Genomic DNA, 26,032 nt, shown 5'->3' on the forward strand with positions numbered 1-26,032 from the left:
TGAGGAAAATGGGGCCCAGAAAGATAATTTGTCCAAGAGCATTCAGATAGCAAGTATGGAAAAAGAATTCATGCCAACTCTTTCCTGACACTAAGAACAATTTTCCTGTACTATACCATGCTATCTTTCATATGTACTTAGATGCACAAATATATATATATATGTATATATATATCCTAATTTGTATATATATGTACATTCATATATATATTCAAAAATTAGGATATTTTGAAGTAGTGTTTTCAACTCAAATATTCAAATGGATCTGTTATCTATTCATCTTGGATGTCCAATAATAAAATATAATTTCTTGTATAAAGTGAAAATAAAAGTCAGTAGTTCTTAGTTTCACTTAGATTTACACCCACTTTATTTAAAATAGTCTCCACAAGAATATAGTTCCTTGCTGGTAGATTTTCTAAAATGAGAGGGAGCCAAGTTCACCAAGGAAGTAATACTAAGTTCAATATACTCCAAACCATGAGGATCTGCCCTTTTTAGTGAGAGATGAGAAGTAGGAAGAGTTTCCTCATTTGTTTGTAGTCCAGGTGGGGCAAACCCACACATGGAAAAATTAACCAAATGAAAATGGGGATAAGATTTTACTAACAATTCCATCCCCATCAGCATTTCAGAGGACTGGGATGAGATACAGAAAACTGACTTTTTCTTTCTCTTTTTGTCAACAGTTCAAGTGGAGTCTCTGGTACAAGAGCTCAGGTAAGAATTCATTTAATCACCTTTGTCAATTTCCATTGTTCTGAATCAAAAGAATTAATTATCACTACTAAACCTGGATATCACTGTTTTGTGACAAAAAATAAGAAAAACTAGACAACATGCCCTCTGACAAAATCATTAACTGTTTTAGGCAACAAAATAATTCATTTACGTAAATTCAATGAATATTTTATTAAGTATCTGCACCCTACATTCATTTGTTGACAATTCCACACTGATCTAATGAATTTAAATAACTCAAACATTTGTCCGAAATTATCTAGGTAAAACATGTGGCAACATTTAAAGAGAGTTCCATCTCAATATATGTGATAAATCATGAAACCCCAAAGAAAGTAAATTTACCCAAAATGTTTTGTCTATGTACTGACTTCGGGAATCAATGCAATTATATGAAAGTTCAAACCTAAAAACTTTTATATAATATTCAGATAATTAAACAAAGAGATTTTGCTTCGTTTTGTTTTTTCTTTGGATAATACTTTAATCTACTTAATAGATGGAGATGTAGCTATAGATAATATTGTCTACATAGATATTCTTAAATGATGAACTCGTTATCTTAATGTAGACAACCAGTTGAGATGATTTGGGGGACAAAGACCACCCTCTTGGCTTTAATTAATTGATTGCATCAATTGCATGCGATGTATAAATATAATCATGGTTACAAGACTTTGTAATACACTGATTTAGGAGAATGACCTAAATATTTTCATATTTTAATTTTTTTCTAAAAAGTTTTATTTAGTTAATTGTTTAGAATAATTAGAAAGTATATCAGATTTCCTTAGTAAAGTGAATTGTTTGGATATAGTTAAAAATTAATAGGCTATTAAAATGTCAGTGAATGACAATATACTTTTATAAAACTTTAATAATAAGAAAGTTATTAAAATATTTTTTTGCAATGCTTTTCATTTGCCAGAGGTATTTATTCATTCTTCCATTATTCTACATTCATGCATTAGAAGAAAGAATTAATAAGAAGCATACCTTTTCCAAAATGACAATGGTACATGTGTCCTCAAAAGAAATTCTTGGAAAATTGTGTCCCCTAAGTATCTAAAATTTCCAAGAACTTTTACTGTACATCTTAACAGATAAAACAAACATTTTTTTAAAACAATCGTGCTTATGTTTTGTAAATACAAACTAACTTAACAAATGCTGTGTTGCCTATTGTTCATTCTCTAATTGAGTATGCTTGTTAATTGAACATGTACTTCTTAGAAGGCTATATATACTTCAGTACTATTGTTATCATTTGATAAAGTTGCACTGTCTTTCTTATGTATTAAATTATTTCTTTTAATATTTGCCTTACTTCTTTTATAAATTTAGGCTCTTGGAGAATATTTTGTAATAGATATCCAAATTCCTCTTTGGACTATGATGAGAAATATAGAAGTGACTGGTTTCTAAGTCAATCATTTAACTGTCACACATACATAGCCCTCTCCCTTTAGACATATAACATTTGACAAATTAATTTTGCATTATCTTCTTCATTTTAAAATCACAAAAAATATTTTTGGACTTCTTTGATTCTCTTTACTATTCATTTCAAATCTGTAATTGCTATTTATTTAAAAACTGTAATTGATTCTAAGTGTTCAATAATGTTTTCTTATATACTTAGTCTTTCAAATTAATTTTGTTAATGATTTATAGAATGTTGCAAGTGGTATGTTATAGAATGTGTGTTACAAATGGTATAATTCAATTCATGTAGAAATTATAATAGCTATTATTTATACAGTACTTTAAGGTATCTAAAATATTGTGTGTAAACATATGTATATGTGTGTATATATTTACATGTGTAGGCACACACACATATATGTATATGTACATATATACACACAAATAAATATAGATAGACAAGCTTGTTTGTTTATTTGAACCCCACAAGAATTCTGGAAAATTGCTGCTATTATTATCTGCATTTTCCAGATAAGTAATCTGAGGTTGAGAGAAATTGAGTGATTTGCCCAGTGTCTTACAACTAGTAAGTACTTGAGGAAAGATTAGAGCTCAAATCTTCTTGATATTAAGCCCAAAACTCTATCCACTTTGCTATTAAGTACAAGAATGTCTCGAATTGGCTTGTTTCTCTATAATTAATACTTTAGCAGAGTAAGTGACTCCTCTCATTTCCATATAGCACATCTGACTTTTCAAGACTTGGTTCCAAAAGGATGATTTAAGTAAACCCATGAGGGATATGAGGGATTCCCAGAAAAGGATTTTTCCACAAAGGAGTAGTGATAGAGTCCAGTACTTCCTTCTTATACCACCTGCTAAGAAATTATTATTTCTCTCTACTCCTCCATATTGCTGTCACTTGATCTATGGAAATTTCTTCACTTCTCAGTCAGTTATATGCTTGACTTTTGAGGCAGACTATTAAGGAAGTTGGTTCATATTGGTTGATTAGTTAGATAATTGTTGTCCTTAATTCTCGAAGACCAAAACAGCATCACTAGGTTCACTACAGTCAAGTTATAGTATGTTCTATTGTCATTGATCAGACCAACATGAACTGAGAATGCTCTACCCCAAGTCAGGCACAAATCACCTATGTGAATATGGTTGGTGTAGATTCTTTAAGTTTGTGAATCTCACAATTCTTTTGAGCCATTGCAATTATGCTTTGCTCCTAGAACACAGCACCTTCTTTGATGAGAGCATGCCATACTGGACAGTCTTGTGCCAGGGTCTCCAATGTCCTGCAATCAATTCCAAAGTTCTTTGGGGAATGACTTAATACATGGTAGAGAATCAATCTGTACTTTGTTGCATCTTAATTTCAGAAGCCACATTGAAATAATCTGTACATAAACATCTGCAAATCTACAAATAATCGGCAAATAAAAAATCAGGCATCAACATTCCCTCCACTTTGGTTTTGACTTGTAGCCTTTTCAAGTTAAAGAATTTACCATCAATGGGATGACTTCACTATTTGCTGTAACTTACGGTTCCACATGTGGATAGTGTGGTGCTGACTGTCGGAAGATCTGTGGGTGGTTTTTTTGATGTTAATTGTTAGACCACAGTTATTAAAAGGGGCTTCATAGAACATGGAAGCTATAAATCATTATGATATGCCAGCCATAAAGTCACAAAAAATGACCTTACATCTCATTAAAACAAGACTCCTTAAACTAAGGGTCCTGTACTTGGAAAGAGCCAATCTAGAGTACAATATTCATTTCTGGACTCTATATTCTAAGGAGAATATTGATGATCTGAGAGGATTTAGAGGAAGGTTATTTAGTGAGGGCACTTGAAAGCATGTCATTAAAAGACTACTTGAGGGAAATGGGGGCAGTTAGCCTAGAAAAGAAAAGTTTGGGGAGGGAATGGGGACATAGGAGCTATCATTAAGTAAAAATATGAGATCACAGATTTGGCACTAGAAGGAATCGTGAAGGTTATCTAGTCTAACGGCACCCTTTTATACAGAAATAGTACATGACAGAATCACAATTAAAATCCATATCCTCTGACTCAAAATCCATCTTTCCACTATACCCTGCTGTTATAACTCCAAAGGACAGAATGAAAACCAATGGATTTGGCTTACTCAATAAGCTTCTGTGGCTCCCTATTGCCTCTAGAATAAAATAAAACTGCCTCTGTCTGGCATTTAAAGCCCTACAGTTTCATTCCAACCCATCTCTACAAAGTGATGTCTCAATTGTGGCCAAATCAATGATGAGCTAAAGCCAGTTTATTCTGGCTCACAGAAACCAATTGTTAAAATTTCAATGGGAGCATGTTTACCTCAGAAATCAGCAAATGTTACAAATTGAGACTTTATTGCTTTGTTGATTTCTAGGCCTAAGAAAATAATAGGGGAAATAATAATAATGCCTACCAAATGCAAAAAATGTATTTCATATATTTTTCCTAGAGAAATGGTTATTAAAATTTTATCATCATACAACTTCGCCAAATTGACTCATTTGTGGTGCTCTATATGTTCCATTCTATTTTTTTCCTTACTTCTAGACACTAGACTCTAGAATATAAAGGCAAATGAAGCCCAGTAATATGACAGGGATATAAGTGTAGAGATGAGAACTAAAAGTCTGAGCTCAAAGATCAGCTAAGAGTCCTGTTTTGTTTTTGTTTCTAAAATGGAGAGTGTTTAAAGAGAATTAGAAGTGTATGTGAAATTAGGCTAAAAAGCCAAGATAAAACCAGATTATAATATGACTTAAATGCCAGATTAGGAGTTTGTGTTTTATCCTACAGATCAGAGGCTCTTAACTTTTTTATCTGTGTCATGGACCTCTTTTCCAATCTGATGAATTTTATGGACCCCTTCTCAGAAAAAAAGATTCTAAATGTATAAGATAAAATATAAAGTATTGCAAATTAAATTAATTACATTGACATACAATAATCCAAGTATTTGAAAAACAAGTTTATGGTCCCCAAGTTAAACCCTGTGCTAGAGTGTAAGGAGCTTCTGGTGGTTCAATATAAGAAAATAAAAACAGGGAAAAAAAAAAAAAAGGTTTGTCCCGGGATGGAATGAGCTCACTCTATAGATGGGATTCTAAGACTCAAAACTGCAAGAACCCTCAGAGGTCATTTATTTCAACTCATTTTATAAGTAAAGAAAGATAGGCCCAGTGATATAAAATGACTTGACAAAGCTCAAAGAGGTACTTAAAGATCAAGTTAGAATTTGGATATGGGTTTTTTTACTCAGGTGCAATATAATTTCTATTACATCATGCTTTCTAATATATTCTCCATTGTTAGAAGTCATCAGGTAAAAAAAATCAATAGATGGCCATTTGTCAGAGATATTATCAAAGGATTTCATATTTCAAGGAAGTTTATATCATCAAGATTAGATGACCTATAAAGTCCTTTGCATCTCTATAACAGTGACATAGGTGTCTCAGTTAGATGGCACCAGTGCTGAGCCTGGAATTAGAAAGATCTTAGTTCAGTTATAACCTCAAACACTTACTGACTGTGTGACCCTGAGCAAGTTACTTAATCTCAATTTACTTCATCTTCCTCATCTGTAAAATAGGGATAACAATAGCACCTACCTCCCAGGATTCTCATAATTGTTGTAAACATTTAGCATAGTATCTGGCATGTGTAAGTGTATATAAATGGTAGCTATTATAATTATTATTATCTATCCTGACATACTTAAAAGGGAATATTATTCTAAAATGGATAGATATGGAATATTAAAGGAACCAGGCCAAGATATTTTAAAATCTTATCATAAATAACTTTGGAGAAAAACTTATATGTAGCTAATTACCCAGAAGATTCTTCTCTTTTTAGTGTATTCTTTTGATCCATTTAATCCAATTTTTATTTTGTTACATTAACACAATTTAATAAATTGGTTAAGAAAAAAGTCCCAAAATTTTTCTGAAATATGAATATATTTCTAACTATTGTATGCTCCCATACTACCAGTTCTAGGATTACAAAAAGGTCAATGATAATTTAATTGGATCTTTATAGAAAGAGAGATTAGATGTATAGATATACACTTATATATATTCACAAATATCTGTGTAAGATATCTACATTTTACATATATATATATGTTTATGTGTGAGATTTTAATGTTTGTGAAGCCACTAGTTACCAAAATACTAACAGAAATGAAGATAATTTAAATACATTATATGTTGTTCATGACACTAATAAAAACAGATGCTGACATTCCCATCTTCTTATTATACTATATGTCAGCCTCCCTCATCACCATTATGAAAACAATTTATAACCACAGACCCACCTTTAATCATGCTCTTCTATTAGTATTTCCAATCTTCCCTTGAACACAAATCAGATTTACAGGTGGTGTCTAAAATCCTCCCTTGTTTCTTTCTAAAGTATGAGAATTACATTATCTATTCTCTTGCCTTTTATTGCTCCTATTCTTAATCTGAATCAAGCGCTATGGCAACTATTAATATTGATAATTGCTTCATACATTGGTAAAGTATTTTCCATTTGGTCCAACCCCTTTCCAGCAATTAGGAAAATAGATCCCAGGAACTGAGATGTGACCCTGTGTTTTTTTGTGATGACTAGAAAGACCATTGAATTCAGATTCTTAGTAATATTGGTGACATCTCCTACTAACCAACTGTCCTTTGCTTATCTCACTGTCATCTTGCCAATTTGCTGACTAAAATGCAGTAATTAAAGTTTTTTTTTTACTTTCTCTCTTTTCTACTATTTTAAAAACTTATGTTGTATATATTCTTTTATCATTTAACCAAGTCACTTGTCATTTTGGGGTGTGGGGGTACTTAAAAGTGTCAAATGTTTTACAAGATATATTACCAGCAGTTAAATATGTGGTTAGATATTTTCAATTTTAATTCAACAAACATTTATTAAGCACTCCTAAGGGTACAAAGATGGAAAAATTAAACTGAATTGGTGTGATTTGTGATCTAGTGTTGGGGAAGAATACATTAGAACATATATATGTATATATATATATACACATATATATACATATATGTGTATATATATACATATATATACATTATATATACATATGTAACTATAACATAATATGATATGTGACAAAATAAAAAATAGAAAAAGCAATAGAATATTTGGATTTTTCAATGAGAGAGAGTTTATTTTTAGCTGGGGAGATTATGGTAGCATTAAGTGAGTTGGTACTTGAACTGGTCTATCAAGGTCAGGAAGGATTTCAAGAATGTGGAAAGAGACTGATAAAGCATTTAGTCAAAAGGTTCTTTAGAAATCATGTATACTAAGGCTCTTATTTTACAAACAGAGAAACAGAGGTTCAATAAATTTAAATATCTGGCATAGTCATATGATTAGTAAACAGAAAAGTTGGGATTTGAAGTTGGATGTTATAATTTCATATTTAAGGCTCTTTGTACTACATGATAATATTTTTTCTGGGCATGAGGAATGGCATGTAAAAATTTACTGAATAGAGAAAAGACAGGAAAATGGGAGGGCAATGAATGATTGTTACAGAGACTTGTGGTGTGACAATAAAAATACTACTGGTTTATTATCAAAAGACCAACATTCAAGGCACGGTTTCAACACTTATAGGTAGGATCAGGTCAAGTTTCAATTACCTCATCCATCAGAATGCTGAGAATATTTCTTGTACTGCCAACCTCAAAGGATTATTTTGAGGCTCAGAGGAGATGACACACATAAAATGTGATATCAGTCAATAAATAAGTATTGATTTGTTGTTGTTCAAGTCCTTTCAGTTATATCTGACTATGACTCATTGGGATTTTCTTGGCAGAGATAATGGAGTGATTTGCATTTTCTTCAGCTTATTTTACAAATAAGGAAACTGAGGCAAACAGGTTAAATAACTTGCCCAGTGTCACTCTTAGTCACAGTGTATTTGAACTCAGGCCTGACTCTAGGCCTGGGGCTCTATCTACTGTGCCACCTAGCTGTTCAAGCACTTATTAAGCACCTTCTATGAGCGAACACAATTGTAGCTGCCTCAAATATGACAGAAATGAAATAATCCCCTACTCACAAAGAGAATCCATTTTATAAGTCATCAATAAGAACTTGTATATAAATTCAGAGAGTTCCAAAATAATAATTATTTTATTTTTTATAAAAATTAGTCATCTATAAAGCACATTTAGCATTGGCAAAATACTTTATATATATTATCTAATTTGGTCCTCACAATAATCTCATAAGGTAAATATTACTATTGTCCCTGTTTTACAGAAGTGGAAACTGAAGTCAAAAAGTTGTGATTTGTCCAGGGTCATTCAAATAGTATGTGTCTTAGGAAAAATTCTCATTCAGTTCTTCCTGATTCCATTTTCAATGCTCTGTCGAATATACCTCCTACCTGCCTCTGTGCGGAAACACAGAAATGGGGCATAGAATTCCATGTGTGATTAAAACAAGCAGACCAGTTTGGCTGTACCAGAGTGTATATAGAGGGTTCATCAAAATAATAAAGCTGGAAAGATAGATGAGAGCCATGTTGTGAAGGACTTTAAATATGAAAAAGAAATTATTATATTAGTATCACCTAGAAGTGATAGGGAGCCATTGGTGCTTATTGAGCATTGAGTAGTATGGTTGGAAGCAATTGGCGCAATGAATTGACTCCCTGACCTAGAGTCAGGAAGATTCATGTTTCTGAATTTAAATCTGGCCTCAGACATTTATCTGCCAAATCACTGCACCTTACTTTTCTCAGTTTCCTCATCTATAAAATGACCTGGAGAAGTAAATGGCAAACTACTTTAGTATCATTGCCAAGAAAATCCCAAATAGGGACATGAAGAGTCAGATATTACGGTCATGTGATATAGTTATGTGATATAAACAAATGATATGATCATGCCTATGCTTCAGGAAAATCCCTTTCTAGATGTATACGGAATAGATTGTAGTGGGGAGGAACTTGAACCAAAGACACCAATTAGGAAATTATTATATTTTTCCAAGTGAAAGGTGATAAAGACCTGAGTTAAGGTGTTGGTTATATGAGCAGAAAAGAGATGATAGGAGTGATGTTGTGGAGGTAGAAATGAAATAAAAGCCATTAAATGGCTTGTAGTCTCAGGTGGCCTTTGCATTTCTTTAGATTTTCTCCCAATTTATTCCATGCAATATTTTCATGTGAAAATTATTAGTCTTTTAGGTAATTTACTTATTTTGTCCTTTCCATAATTAAGCTATCATTTTATCAATATGGGACTTTTTAGGCATTCAGATTTATCCTAGTATGCGTATTTTAAATAGAGTAACTCACTTAAAATGCCTATGAAAGAAGAGAAATATACTAGCAAAAGAAAAATAATAATTCTATAATTATTTATTCATTCAACAAACACATAAAATGCCCCTACGTTCCAGACTCTAAGAATACAAACAAAATAGTAAATTCACCTTAATTTAATTAGCATGGTTAACCAGTAAGGATAGTTGTGTGACCCTAAGCAAATCATGTAATCCTATTTGCCTCCATTTCCTTATCTGTAAAATGAACTGCAAAAAGAGAAATATCTCCAGCACCTGTGCCAAAAAAAAAAAAAAAAAAAAAAAAAAAAGGGCTCACAATGAGAACACAAACATGGAATCACAAACATTACTGAAAATTGACTCTTTTATTAATCTGACCAAATTGCAATTCTAGGCAGTGCACAAAGTAGAATTTCCATTGTTGATATCATTGCTTGTCCATCTTTAATTCCTAAAACATACTGAAAGTACAGAAAGAACAAAGACATGGAGATAAAGAAGAGCTGGATTTAAGAGAGGGTAGGGAGAAAAAAAGAAGAGGGGATGGAAGGAATGAGAGAGAGAGAGAAAGAGAGAGAGAGAGAGAGAGAGAGAGAGAGAGAGAGAGAGAGAGAGAGAGAGAGAGAGAGAGAGAGAGAGAGACTTCAGATCACCTTGGCTAAGATACTGAGAACATGAAGAGTAATCACAGGAGAGAGGGACAGAAAGATCTGAAGAAGCCTAAAGAGCAATGTGAGTGTGAGGTGAGGAATAAACATTTATTAAATATTTACTGTGTGTCAGGCACTGTGGTAAGCACTGGAGATGCACATTCAAGCAAAAAATGTCAGGTCCTCCCCTCAGTGAGCTTGTGTCCTAATTAATGGTGTTAGAGTTTATGACACCTTCCATCTAGTTATTTGAGAACAGAAAATATTATTTTTTTTGTATCTTCAGAGTTTGGGGAAGTATCTGTTACAAATTAAGAGCTTAATAAATGCTTATTAAAGGGCATCTAGGTGGTACAATGTATCGAACACTGGCCATGGAGTCAAGATCTGACTTAAAATTTAGACTCATACATTTAATGGCTCTGTTACCCTAGGCAAGTCAGGTAACCCAGAAATGTCTCTAAAAATAAACATAAGAATGAATAAATACGTGCTTATTCTTTGTTTAATTGATTGAAGAGAAGAAAACTGAGTATAATCTGAGTTACATCCCTGACTTGAGAACAGCAAGTTCTCAAAGAACTGAGAGAAATACTATGGTCTAAATTTCTACCCAAAAATCTGGTCCAAGAGGGATAACTGGAAGAGGTTAAAGAGTGATATTCTGAAGACATAAATAGCATGGTTTAAAAAGGAATGTATAGCTAGAGAGACTGAGAGGAAAAAAAAAACAGATATAGAGATTAATGATTCAATAAATCATTTTAAAAATAATCAAACAGTTCTTTATGCCAAGTATTCTGCAAAGTACTGAGGATACTGAAATGATAGTACAACAGTACTAGTACTTCCCCTCAATAAACTCATGTTTCCACAAGGGGGATTACACGCATATACTTATTATAAACAAAAGAGATTTAACCTTTTTGTAGAAGGCTCTAGCATCTGGGGAGAGAAAGAACCAGAAAAGTACTCTTAAGAAAGGTGGCACTTGATTTGGTTCCTGAAGAAAACTGGGATTCCAAGAGGTCAGAAGTGTATTCCAAATGAATGAGCATTGGAAAGGCAAATGTTTTATATGAAGAACGGCAAGAAGGCCAATAGGATCAAGCATGGAATGCATGAAGTAGAATAATGTGTAAAACGATTTAAAATGGTAGGTTAAATCCAGGTTCTGAAAAGTTTTAAATGCCAGAACCATTTTATCCTAGGGAAAATGGGGAGTCACTAGAATATAGAATAGAAGATTGACATGATCAGACTTGTACTTCAGGAAATATTTTTGGCAGCTGTTTGAAGGATGCATTGGAGTAGAGAGAGACAGGAGGTGAGAAGATGAATTTAAGACATTATCAGAGTTCAGCCAAAAGGTGATTTAGATCTGAACTAGAGTAAAGGTTATAGGAATAAGAAAAAAAGGGAGGCAGATGCAAGAGACATAATGGTGAAAAAAACAGTAAGATTTGGTAACTAGTTGAGTATTTGGAGTAAGGGAGAAAGAAGACTCAAGAGCAAAATAGAAATTATGAACCAATGTACATGAAATATGACAGTGGTCCAGAGCAGGGTTTCTTTAATTTTTTTCCTCTCTCAACCTCTTTTTGCCTGAGAAATTTTTATATGACCCCAGATATATAAGTATATAAAACACAACATAAAATTGTTACAAAATATACAAATCAAATATTTACTGATAATAAATCTTAATTCCATTCAGGTTTCAACCACAGTTTAAGAAGCTTTAGTTTAGAGAGAAGCAAAGAAGTTTGGGAAATGGGAGGATAGGAGAAAAGTTGAGTTCCAGTTTGTGATAAGTTTGAAATACCTGTGAGATATCAAGATTGAAAAGATCAACAGGCAAGTAGTGAGGTAGAACATGACTGCTTTTTGTAGGGATGGGAGAGTCAAGAAATTAAATGATTTTTATCATGGTTACATAGAAAACAAATGAGATTCAAATTTTAGTTCCACGACTACAAGTTAAGAAAAACACTATAAAACTAAAATTGAGAATAAACTGGTGCTAGTAATAAAGTCTAAAGAACAGTATAAAGACTTTTTCAGGCAATGCTGGTTAAATAATGAGGGATTAATAAGGGAATAAAATAAGGGATAGGACCATTGCTTGTGATGAATTGGCATGCAAGGATAAAGGATAAAAATGATACAATAGAAAGTCAGAACTATTGTTCAAATCCTGTCTCTGTCACTTCCTAACTGTGTGATCTTGGGCAAGTCACTTAATCTCAGGACCCCTTTTCCTTTAAGAGAAAAAAAAATGAGGAACAGATAAATGCTGGGGTTTTTCTGATTCTAGCTCTATGACTCTGTAAAGACAAAAGCACTCACATATTATTTTTCTTCTATTTTCTCTGTCAAAGTTTACCTTTAACAATAAAGGAAAGAACAACAATAATTAAAAGTGATTTTAAATCCAAGATGATATAGTAAAGGAAGATCTAATTCCCTTAAATTAGTGCAAATAACTAGCCCTGGCCAGACCATGATATTGATTGTAATTTGATAGCTATCATCAGTGATCCCTGGAAGATCATACATAATGGGAAAGGGACTGCAGGATTATTTGCATTTTCAATCACCAAGAATTGTATATATAACCTATAAACCAGTAAGTTTGACTTTGATTGTGAGCAAAATTCTAAAACAAATCAAATGGATGTTTTGTAAGCATGTAGAAAGGAAAACAGAGATCACCAAACTCCAGTATGGGATTAATATGCTGCACATTAAAAAAAAATACTATAGTTATTACTTACCTAGATTTCAAGATTTTTTAATGATTTTCTTTACAAAATTCGGTATTCCATCAAAAGTACATCTCATTTTTTAAATACATAAAAATAACTATAATTGAGAATCTCCAATGCTATTCCCATTGTATTGTAGAGATTCAGACTAGATAATAAAACAGTGAGGGGCATTCTAAGTTGATGAATGACTGGATTTAGAGTAAAGGCTTTAAATAGAGTCCTTTGTGGCATGGAGCCATGATATTTCTAAAAGCAGAGTGAGCCAAATTAAAATGCAATTGGCAATATTTAGCAAAATAAATCAGAATACAATAAAACATAGGCAATGTTTACATATGGTTTTTGAAGTCAGTATATCTATATATATGGGTTAGTGGGTAGAATTTCTATTTGAATTTGACAATATTGCATCCATTCATTTATTTATTTAATAATCATTAAACTCCTGCTGTGCCCAGAGTACTATTCTATGCCCTGGCAAAATTTATCTAGTATGCATCATATACATTATTATGTATATGTATATACATGTATTATGTATATATACATTATGTAACACATACATAATGTATAATCATATACATTAAAATGGCATATAATACATGCACTGAAGAACTGAAAAAAATGTTATATAAAGACTGGGGTGTTTTAATAGGACTTGATTTAGAATCAACAACTTTAAACAAGTCATTGAACTTCTCTAGACCTCTTTTCTCATCTATAAAATGAGGAGGTTGTACTAGGTAACCCACAAACTACATAAATACCATAGTATTTGGCTCCTTTTTTAGAGTATAGAAAATATAATAAAGTATATAGGTAGATATACATACATACATACATACATATATAGTATAGAAAAATAGCTAACGGATAATTGAAACTCAAAAAAAGGGAAGATATCTTACAGAGAATCTAACTCAAATCACCTGGTTTAGATTAAGTAAATCCTATGCTAATGACAGAAGTTGAGGGTATCACTGCTAAACCACTATCAATCTTCTTCAAAGAACTGTAATTAATGATGAAAATGATGAAAATGCTGAAAACTGGACGTGAGCAAAAGCCCCAGTTTTTTAAAAGTGGAAGAAATTAGCTATCTCCAACTACTGGCAGATGAACCAAACAAAATGATCAAACATGTCATTGAAAGAAAAGATTGTGATCACTTTCAAAGGCATGGAGTGATCACTATGATTCAGTACAGATTCATTAAGAACAAATGGTACCAGTCTAACCACTTTTCCTTTTTTGATAGCATGACTTTATCAGTTGGTGAAGGATTTGGCATGACATTTATAGATTTCAGCATAGCATTTTGCAGTCACTTATAATGCCCTCATAAGCCACATGGAGTGCTAAGGACTATCAGGAACTGATAAACCATGCCTCAAGGACCAAATCCAACTCCATCATCTAGTTTTGTAGAGCCCGGGAGCTAATAGTGGTTTTTACATTAAAAAAAAAAAAAAGTAAACCCATACAAAAGTAATTAAAAAAAAAAAACTAGTAGTGGGCCAGATTTGGCCCTTGCCAATCCCTAGACCACTCTAACGTGGATTTGGAATTGATCAACTACACAGACCCTTAAATGTATTAATCTGTAGATTGATGTCAACTTGTATGGGAAGCATTAATATATTATATGATGTACTTGTCACTTGGAAACATGCAATTCTCATTCATCCTGTCTATACTAGATCACTTTCCCCTCCTCCCTCAGACGTCAGAACTTCTTCTTCTTTTGCAGAGCCTCAATTAGATTATATTGTACAATAAATTATTGGAGAATTACCAATACTTTAAAGCAGAATTTTGGAAAATATATGAATACCATTTAGGACATAGAATCATAAAATGTCAGTACTAAGTCTGGGCAGGGAATGAAGCTCCTGATGGAATACCTGAATGAGTTTAAGCATTTGAGAGTCACCTGGGGCTGGGAGCAGGTGTTATTGATAGAAATTTTGAAGAAGTGTTTGAGTAATGAACTCCAAGATTGCCTCCCAGGGTGCTCTGTCACTGACAACTTGATGGGACTGATGGACATGCTCATCCAGCTCACTGGACAGCAACATCAGAGGAGAGGGCTAGCATATGACCCAAAGGAATGGGGAATTGGAGATTACACTTACAAATCCATCACTCACAATGATGCTGTTCTAATTCATTCTCCATTGCTTTGAAGTACACCCTGCTTCCTCAACTGTAGCCTCAGACACTTACTATTTGTGAATCACAACCTCTGTTTCTTCAACTATAAAATAAGGATAATAATAACACCTTCTCCCTAAGAGTGTTGTCAGGAGCAAATGGGATAAGTTTTGTAAAATCCTGAGCACAGTAACTAGCATATAGAATAAATGCTTAATAAAGAGTTGTTTCCTTCTTTCCTTTTCACCTTTGAACCCATTCTCACACAAATTATCCAGTTCTCAATAGACTCTTGTTTCTCTCTACAATTCCCCCAAAGTTAACTCTTCTAGCAGTGATGTACACATTAAATTCCCTTTTACATTCTCCTCAGCTAAGTTCTCCCACAATTCTAACAGCATTAAGGAAACATCCCTAGGCAAATTTGAAAGGACTCTAACATTGTAGGCAGCTTATATATTGGCACAGTTCCCAAAACAAAGCTGTTCCTACTTTCATCCTGGGCAACTCTGGACTCTAGCAGATGGGAAGTTTATCAAATTTGTAGATTACAAGAAACTTAAAGGGATAGGTAATACACTAAATAACAAAATCAGGATACAAAAAGGTTAGAAGGATAAACCAAGGCATTTAATGTGGATAAATGCAAAATCCTGGACTTGGATTCAAAAATATCAATTATATAATTAGAAGATAGGGCAAGTATTATTAGAAATCAGTTTATATTTTTAAAAATTTATTTAGGTATTTTAGTGCAATACAAGGTCAAAATAAGTCTGTATTATAATATAGAAACAAAAAAAATCTAAAGTATTGTCAGATTCCATTTATAGAAACCTGGTGTACAGAACAAGGTTGATCGGTTAACTCCAACATATTCTAATCAAGTTAGACCATATCTGCTGTAAAATTTGTTTTGGGATCCTATATTGTAGAGGGAACATTGACAAGCTGGATTTACCATGAAAAGAAGAAGACTGTGGATTCTTCAAGGCCAGGCTTACCGATTGTAAAGTATGAGTGGTTCTAGTAAACTGGAAGGATTTTTTAAAATATAAGATCAGTAGCATTGTATGTCTGTCATACTAGCACCAGCCTTTCTAACTCAAACAGTATTATTGACCAAACTAACTACCAAACAATCATTTGGTTTTGTCTTATTGAATCTTAAAGACCATCTTTGTAAAAGAGGAACTGTATTACACCTCATCAAGGGAATACCCACATAAATGAAATCATCCATTTTTTAACTATTAAAATATTAACAAACCATACTGTGTCTAGATGAAGAAGACCAGGAAGGTGTCATTTGAAAATATATTTAAGGGCTAACCTGGGAATACTTAAACTGGTTGAAAGTCAATTTAGGAGGGCGTAGCTATCTTCACATATTTGAATAGTTCTCATGAAGAAGACTTAAAATTTATTTTACTTGGCTTAAACTCATTCTTCTTAGAAGGAAGATCTATGGAAAGAGGTTGAATGGAATTAGATTTTAATTCAAAATATTCAAATAATTTGAATGCTCCAAAATGGAATGAACTGAAAATAATGTATAGTAAATTCCCAGGAAAATGTTGGTATTAAAAAGTTAGGTTTTTGTGTTAGAAAACAGTAATTTGGGGCAATTTCTATAGTGCTATCCAGTCTCTTGTTCTTATATTAAATTCTGGTATCAGCTCATTGTCCATCTGTAATGTCTGCCCAAGACACATATATTGATGGACTAACTAAATGAGCTGTCCATTCAATTGATCATCTATAGGGAATCCTTCTTCTATCTGGATTCTGACAGCACATCCTCTTTGATAGGGGTGATCACCGTTTGTTAAATAAACATACTGAAGTTTTATGCCTTTCTTGAAAGTCTTACTAAAAGAATCATTTAACAAAGTTATCTCTGTTGTGTCTATCTAGGAATCTTGGATGTTTTTACTAAATGCATGAGTTACTTTGTCAAAAAAAAGGAAAATTTAAGGCTGAATGTTTCTCTATTTAGTCAAATGCTTAAGGATCATCACAAAACTCAGATCTTATCTTGTCTACATAATAGGAAAGTGGTGACCAGTTGTAATAAACTTGTGAAAACATACCTGTTCCTTTAACATATTTTCAACAAGAAAACCCTTGATGCATGTTCAGACTATTCTTATAAAGACATTATATGGATTGAAAAGAGGACATATTAGTCAGTAGTTGTGATGAATTTTAACTACTTTTTGGAGGGATAATAATTCTGTCCTTTCTTCTCTTTCCCCTACTCCCAGATATTTGGCCTCTTGCCCTTTTTGAGATATCCTAAATTGACATTCTATCTTCAGAATTTTATTTCCTGGAGCATGAATTACTTCTTTCTGTATTTGTTCTGTTCCCTTTACTTTACCCTACTTCGTCTTCTCTGAGTATCAGTTCTGCCCCTGAGTATAACATTAATATATTAGCATGCAAAAATGGTAAATCTATTGTTACTAAATAATGAAAATAAATCACCATAGAAATATAGAAAAAAACATTTCCTCTTCCCTATTCTTTTTCTTACATTCAAGTCTGAATACTCTTGAGATGAGCTGGCTTAGTTAAATCTTAAACCAAGCTTTTTAGAGACACATTTTTTTCTCTTTCAATGTTTTTTTCTGTTTTATGAGGTGGTATTTTTCATAATCTCTCCCTATACTCTTAAATAGAGTATTTTATAGAATAATGTATATTCTAAATTGGTAAAGTAGTTAGATGCCATGTCTCTGTGCTTAGCAAGAACATCAAGTGTTTGCAAGCTAGGTTGGTTTCTAGCTTTTTTTCATAGGCTTTTCATTATGATTACTGCTTTACTTTAGTTATAAGTTTGTTGTATATGGTAATAACAAGAATCAATATGTTTACCTTTATTTCCAATTTTTCAATGTTAATAGTTCATTTGAATATGTCAATATATGAATAAGTTGGAGCACTTGCATGCATTGTCTTCTCATCTTTACTTTTTCTTCTAATCTACTGTTGAATTTGTCTTTGCTCTAATTAATTATTTCACTAAAAAGAGCTAATTTGGGAAACAGCCTCCATGTCAATAATTTGTTATTTCCTGTCTGTTATGATTTTTTGTTATATATTACTTGCCAGGCAGCTAGGTGGTATGGTGGATGGGGAGCTGGTCCTGGAGTCAGAAAAACTCATTTTCCTAAATTCAAATCTGTTCTCAAATATTTACTAACTGCGTGACACTGGGCAAGTCATTTTAACTCTGTTTTCCTCAGTTTTTTCATCTATAAAATGAGCTGGAGAAGGAAATGGCAAACTACGCCAGTATCTTTGCCAAGAAAACCCCAAATGGGGTCACAAAGAATCTGGCATGACTGGAAATGATTTAATAATAACATATTGCTTTCTGGGTCTTGTGTCTTCTGAATCTCTTCTTGCAGAAGTATTCATTCTCTACAGGTAGAAGCTTTCTGAATAGCCTATGAATCTTTGGCTTCTTTTTAAAAAAAAAAATCCTCAACCACATTTTCCAACATATTTTTATTTGTTGTTGAGGTTAAGTCAGTCAGTCAAGAAGCATATATTAAGCACTTACTATGTGCCAGATAAGAATTTTAAATACTGGAAATACAAAGTAAGGTAGAAACAGCCCCTTCCCTCAAAGGCTCACAACCTAACAGGGAATGTGCAAATAGCTATGTACAAGCAAACTATGGATAAGATCAATTGGAAATTATCTCAGAGAGAAGGTACTAACATTAAGGGGAAGTAGGAATGCAGAAGATGGGATTTTTAGTTGAAATATGAGGTAAACAAGGAAAGCCAAAAGATTGAAATTATTAAAGAATTGGGAAGTGAGGAAATATACAAATTTTGTAGATGAAATGTCTTATGCAAGAAAACAAGAGAGCCAGAATTGCTGGATCACAAAATATGGAGAAGTAAGAAAAGTGTGAGATTTTATATTAGATTCTAATGGTAATAGGGAATTATTGATGCTTATTAAATAAGGGAGAGCGTTATATTGTCAGACCTGTATTTTTGGAAGATAAACTTGATAGCTCACCAGAAGTTGGATTGGAGGAGTAGGGATTTGAATTAGAGAGATCAATTAGAATGCTAGTACAATAATGCAGATGTGGCATGTGAAGGGACTGTAACAAGGTGGTGATAACATTGAGGCAAATAGGAGGTGTGTGACAGAAATATGGCAAAGTAAAATTGGCAGAATTTGGCAACAGATTAAATATATAGAGTGAGGGCAAATTACTAAAGAATAATAACTAAGTTTTGATACTGGGTTTCTAAGAGAATGACGGTGTACTCACTAGTAATAAGAAAGTTAGGAGGAGGGAAGGATTTGAAGGAAAAGATAGTTGGTTTTGAATATGTTGAGTTAAAATGTTTATGTATCATTTAGTTTGAGATTTTCAAAAGGCAGTTACAGACATGAAATTGGAGTTGAGGAAAGAATGAAAACAGAATAAGTAAATCTTAGAGTTGTCTGCATAGAAAGAATTGAAAACCTAGGAGTTTATAAGTGAAATAGTATAGAGTAAGAAAATGTTACAAATAAGTGAGAAAGAAAAGGAATAAGAAAAGACTACAAGATTTGGCACTTAAGAGAGTATTCTAAAATATGCAGGGAACTGAGTCAAATTTATAAAAATATAAATCATTCCCCAAATGAAAAATGTTCAAAGGATATGAACAGATAATTTTCAGGTGAAGAAATTAAAGCCATTTCTAGTCATATAAAAAATGTTCTGAATCATTATTCATTAGAGAAATGAAAATTAAAACAATTCTAAGATACCACCTCACAGCTATCAGATTGACTAAAATGACAGGAAAAGATGTAATATAAGATAAGGTAAAGGCAGAGATAGTGAGAGAAGGCATTTGAACAATATGTATTTATTGCAATGAAATGAGGTAAAATTCTCAGCTAAAGAAGTAAAGGGGAAATGATGGGAGTTTTAAGAAGGAATGGAAAAGTTTGGGAAAAACTGTTACGATAAGTGAAAAGAGTCAATTAAGGAAATATAAAAAGATTGCCTTGCCATAATGAGAGCCCATTTGAGATTATATAACATAAATTTATATTAGATCCAGTCGGTATAGTTTTGTTATTTTCTCTAGACTTTATTCAACAGCATGTAAATAGAAGTGAAGGCAGAAAATGGTGAAAGTAATTCAAGGATAGATTTTGATGGTTTATGTAGGATAAGGGGTCAAGGAACTTTGAGTAGAGGATAATGTAGAGTTAAATCTGGCTCACTAAGGGATTAAATAGGAGAAAGGAGAAGAATGTAGCCAGTGCAGATACAAGGGCTTGGGTAAGAGATTAGAAGTCTTGATGAAGATGAAGAATAGGTTTAGAGTTTGTAATGCAGAGGATAAAAAATGATTGAAACGATAAAGATAAAATGACAAATGATTATCATCAAATTTATTATCAATATATATCAAATATATCATCAAAATTATTCCAGAACTCATGAAACTAGAAGTGAACACACTAATGAATAATGACAAGACTAAATACATATCAATGTCTGTAGTTAAGATGAGGAAAGCAGTAGTTTATGGGAAATGAATAAAATAGGAAGTAGAGATTTAGATTTTTTTGAGTATTGATATGTATTAAAATCCTTTAGTGTAAGAATAGAAGTTGAAGAGGAAAGATAAACTATTCTCAGGCACTGAACTTAGAGAGGAAAAAAAAAAGAGTGTCTACAAACCTTGGGGGTAGAGTAAAAAGACCCTAAAGGAGAAAGAGATTTCACAGGAATGTCAACACTTTGACTTATTGACAACCTTGGAATGGTTGAACTGATCTAAGATGCAGCCACATGGTTCAGTGAAGAGACTGATGAACTTAAGAGCACTGAATTTTTAATTTTAGGATTTAAGTTCAAATTTGAACTCTGCCACTTACTATATCAAGACATCACTTTACTTCTCTGGTCCTATTACCTCATCTGTAAAGGAAAGTTCAGACTAGATGGCCTCTAAAAGCCCCTCTATTTCTGTGATCCTATCATAAAAGAAGGAAACAAACATTAAGTCCCTATGCTAGGCACTGTGCTACCCACTTTACAGATATCTCATTCAATAAAGTAACCTGGGAGGTCAGTAAGATTATTATCCTCATTTTACAACTGAGGAAACTAAGGCAATCAGAGATTCAGTGACTTACTGAGGTTCACATAGCTAGTGAGTGCTTGAGGCTGGATTTCAATTCAAGTCTTCCTCATTCCAGATTTAGAGTTTTGTATACTGTGTACCACCACCACTGCCTAATGCCTGATGAACATTTCTTATGTTCTCTATATCTCATTATGGATTCCTATGAGTACTTTTGTTATTTTCTGTGAAATAAAAATAGTTCTTTATCTGTGTAGATGTATGTGAGAGAGAAGGGGGGGGGAAGAGGGAGAGAGAAAGAGAGAGAGAAGTCTGTAAATAATAACTACATAATAACTACCATAATCTTGTTTGTGTGTTAAGTATGGACTGAATGAACCTCATAAGTGGAGAGGTTACTGAGTGATGGTGTTAGTAGCAATGGAGAGCAAAGGATATTCCAACTCTAGGTACCTTAAAATGAACATGAGTTGGGGGTCCAAGGATATTATGAGTGAAATAACAGCTAGTCAGTCAGCATACTACAAAGAATGGCTAGAGAGTCTGTTTTATAGGAAGAGAGCTGACTGGATTGCATTTGTAAAAGTGTACATTATTTTTAAAAAGGACAAGCTAGTCCCTAATACACATATCATATATTATATATTACATATGTACATACACACATACATATATAGACATATTTATATATGATGCACATTCATATATATATGTATATATATGTACATATATATCACATATATTCCCCAATGATGCTTTATTTTTGCAAATCTGGAAACACTTCAAGCCCTGAATCCTCAGTATTATAGTGACATAAAGGACAAAGGGAAATTGAAAAACAGATGATAAGCAAAAGTCAGGTATACTAAATTCTAAAGCGGTTATGTGAATTACTGGATGTAAGGGATAACACTGAGAAATTCAAAAAAAATTGTTAATAAGTCCCATAATATATTTTCTAGTCAACTTAAAAATTGTTATTTTGAAGTAAAAATTTCCAAGGCTTAGTTGAAGCATAATATAGCTGAAATATTGGTAGCCTAAGCCTATTTCAGAACTTATAGAAAATAAGGACATCGTAAAGTCTGTGAGGGCTGGAATGCTTTCAAGATAACAGTGGGTCCAGCTACAGGGCTTGGAAACTCTAATCAAAAGTGGGAGAGTGGCTCAGAGTTAGTTTCATAGATGAAAGCAATCTGGGTAAAAGTTCTCCTGCTGATAGTAGGCAACAACAAATATTTAATCATATAAATTTTTTAAAAGCCAAATATTCACAACTTAAGGAATACCTAGATAAGCAAACAATCGGTTGAGAATGAAAGTACTGTATCTAAGATTTCTCATCTATCTATGTATCAATGTTTTAATTTGATAATTTGTTCCAGAGCTGTTATTTCACTAGTATAGGGACTTCCTTCTACTATTCTGTAACTTTTTAGTCCTAGAAACTATTGGAGATGCTGAAAAGTTGTGAGAACATTGATAAGCATTTATTAAGTACCTACTTTGCTAAGTGCCAAGTACTAGGGATGCAAAAATAGGCAGCACTGTGTCCAATCTCAAGGAATTCATATTCTAAATAGAAAGACTACATGTAAACAACTTTATACATACAAAATAATTTCATTAAAAGTGGAATGTCATCTCAGAGAAAAAGTAATAGCCTAAAGGCCTTTTACAGAAAAGAGAACTTGAGCTCAGCTTTGAAGGAAACCAAGAGAGACAAGAGGCAGTGGTAATGAAGGAGAATTTTCTAGGTATGGGTAACATTCACTGGAGAAATGGAGTAGTGTGGGTAAGGAATTGTGATTCTGAATAAAAGAGTACATGGAAAACAATAAAGTATAAAAAGACTAGAAAAGTAGGAAGTAGATAGGCTATGAAAAGATATAAAAACCAAACAGCATTTTATATTTGTCTCAACTGGTAATCTAGAGCTACTTTGGAGCCTATTAAGTAAGTAGCAGAGTGACATCATCAGACCTGTGCTTAGAAAGATCACTTTGTCAGCTAAATGAAGAATGAACTGGAATGGGAAAACACTTGATAGAACAACAACCAGCAGCTAGAGCAATAATCCTGCTGTGAGTGAATGAGGGATTTGAACCAAGGTGGTAGTTATGTGAATTGAGAGAAGTACAAATGTCAAGATTTTGAAAATAGATTGAATATGTGGGATGAGTTTCCTCTAGGATGACCCCAGGATTGTGAGCCTGAGTAACTGGGGAAATTAATGTAGGAGTTCATAAAAGGGGAAGGTTTGAAATAAAAGTTGAGTTACATTTTTAATTTCTTGAGTTTAAGTTGGAAAATTTATTTTGAGATATACAAGAGATGGGTGATATAAAATAAGAAGTCAAAAGATAGTGTAATGCTGGATGAATAAATCTGAGAATCAGTTACATAGAAATGATAATTGAACTCACAAGAGCTGATGAAATCACTTTGTGAGATGGTAGAAAGAGAGGAGACAAGAGGACCTAGAACAGATCTTTGTGGATATTGGTAAGCATAACATGGAGAAAAATTAATCAAACAAGACTGAGAATTTGTGCAGAGTCATACAATAGAGTAGATTTTAGAAGCTGAACTTAAATCTAGGTCCTTACTCAGAAGGCAGCTCTATTTAATATGTCAAGTTACCTCTTATCTACATGTATGTAAGTAATGATTATCATAACATCCATCTATAAGTTATAGTTTACAAAGCAATTTCCTTATAAAAACTCCATGAGATAAATTTTGTAAATATTTTTATTCTTGTTTTATATATGGAAAAACTGAAACTCAAAGAGATTATATGAGTTATATATGATCACATGGTTAATGTATTTTACAGGTAAATCTCAACCCACGTTCATCAAATCTAATGTCATTGTCCAACTCTGTCACATATGCATGTTACATACATGTATACAGCACATAAATATAAATTAGTAATTTTATTTGCATATTTTAGCAGGATTCTTTTCCCATTTTTCAAGCATGGTATCAAATATTCTTGGGTATTTTTAACATAAAATTGAGAAGAATTAAGGGAAGCATTATAAATCTGCATGTGCGTATGTATTCAGATGTTTTCAATATTCACCTATAAGCCTTTTAATACCATAGTTTAGTTCAACAACAGGAAGTTCCTATTCTAATACGTGTATAGGCTATAAATATGCACCAAAAGATGATATCTTCATTTATTAATATTGCTGTAAATATTATTTAAAGTCTTCTGCTATGATAGCATCAAAAACCTTAATATGAGTACATTAATTTTATTAAAGTTGTCCTATTCTGTCTTTCTTGATTTCCTTGTCTTTTTTTCTGTGAGTACTATTTCCTTTTTCTATTATATGATATTTTGGTGTCTCATTTTTGTACTCTTTTCATGCTTTAGTTTTCTCCATTTGTCCTTTTTTGTTTCTCTGTTTTTATCTCTCTCTTTATTAAATCATTTCTCTCTTTCATTTTCTCTTTCTGACTTTCCCTTAGCTATAATGGCATTATATAACTCAAGCATCTTTTTTATTGTTGTTGAACTCAAAATTTTATGGTTTTTTTGTCCTTAATGGAACAAGAAGATGAGTGAAATTTTATGTTCTTAAAAAAAAAAAATCACTAAATTAAGATTATTTTTACTCATGTACTTATGTGTCATCTTATTGAATTTTTCCATTCCCTCTTATAAAGCATCTTTATTTAATAATATTATAGCCTATTGTTCAAATAAACAAAGACATTGTCATTAAGACTAAGATAATAAAAGAAAAAATGGACCATTTTGCCTGCTGTAATGAAGTATTGCAAAGAAGTTTGATAATTTATCCCAATTAAAACAAAACCTTGTCATTTTCCATAATAATAAGTAATTGTTCTTCTAACAAAATTAGGTGATGAACTCAACTTTCCAAATAACTTTGCCTTTATTAACAAGCTATGTACAACCTAGTTAAATTGTATTCAGTGATAGGTTAGGGGAATAGAGAAGAGACCTCTGATTTCATTGGTATAATGAACTCTGTCTACTAATCTAGGTCAAAACTTTCTCTGAAATTTAGTTTTAGAGAACAAGCTAGAAGGCTAAGAGATCAAATAGTTGTCCAGGATCATATAGCCAACAATATTGGGAACAGGATTTGAGTCCAGGTTTTGTTGGCTTCAGTTCCAGATCTCTATTCAATATGCTAAGAGGCAGTAGCCTCTTACATTGTGTCATTCTACTAATATACTAACATAATTCTCCCAACACCTTTCCCTTTATATTTACTTTCTAAAATGGAAAAGGCAGTGAAAATCTAGAAGCATCTATATTTTAGTATGGGAACTCAGCTGGTTGCATGGGTAGAGTACAAGGCCTAGAGTCAGGAAAGCTTAATTTCAAATCTGCCCTCAGCTACCTAATATCTGTGATCTTGGACAAGTCACTTAACACTTGTTAGTGACTTGAATAAGTCACAACCTCAGTTGCCTCACCAAAAAAAAAGTCAGGCATGGCTAAAATAATTGAACAGTATATTTTTAGTTCAATACCCTTTAAATTTTTTATTAATCTTTTAAATTCTCATTCCAATTATTAACTATAACTCACCAAGTAACACAGAGAATTCTGAAAAGGGAAATGTTAACTAGACCTTACAAATGGTTGAGAGATGGTATTTAATTCAATAGAATAAACATTTATTATGGATTCATAGGTATTTGAAATTTTAAGTTTTTTAAGTTCTTGGACTATCTTTGGTCTGATAAAGAATTATACAGCTGTTGTAAAGAGTTTCTCACATATATATATATAAAATATCT

General features: G+C 32.6%; 1 protein-coding gene across 1 annotated transcript in view; it reads left to right on the top strand.

Moving 5' to 3' along the window:
- Positions 1-26,032, top strand: part of ST18 (ST18 C2H2C-type zinc finger transcription factor) — a 140,852-nt gene that overhangs the window by 20,353 nt on the left and 94,467 nt on the right. The window contains exon 4 of the mRNA XM_051970209.1: positions 690-720. Within this exon, the coding sequence (XP_051826169.1) occupies positions 690-720 (31 nt within the window). The remainder of the gene's footprint in view (positions 1-689; positions 721-26,032) is intronic.

Source organism: Antechinus flavipes, chromosome 1, assembly GCF_016432865.1.
Source record: "Antechinus flavipes isolate AdamAnt ecotype Samford, QLD, Australia chromosome 1, AdamAnt_v2, whole genome shotgun sequence".
NCBI lineage: Eukaryota > Metazoa > Chordata > Mammalia > Dasyuromorphia > Dasyuridae > Antechinus > Antechinus flavipes.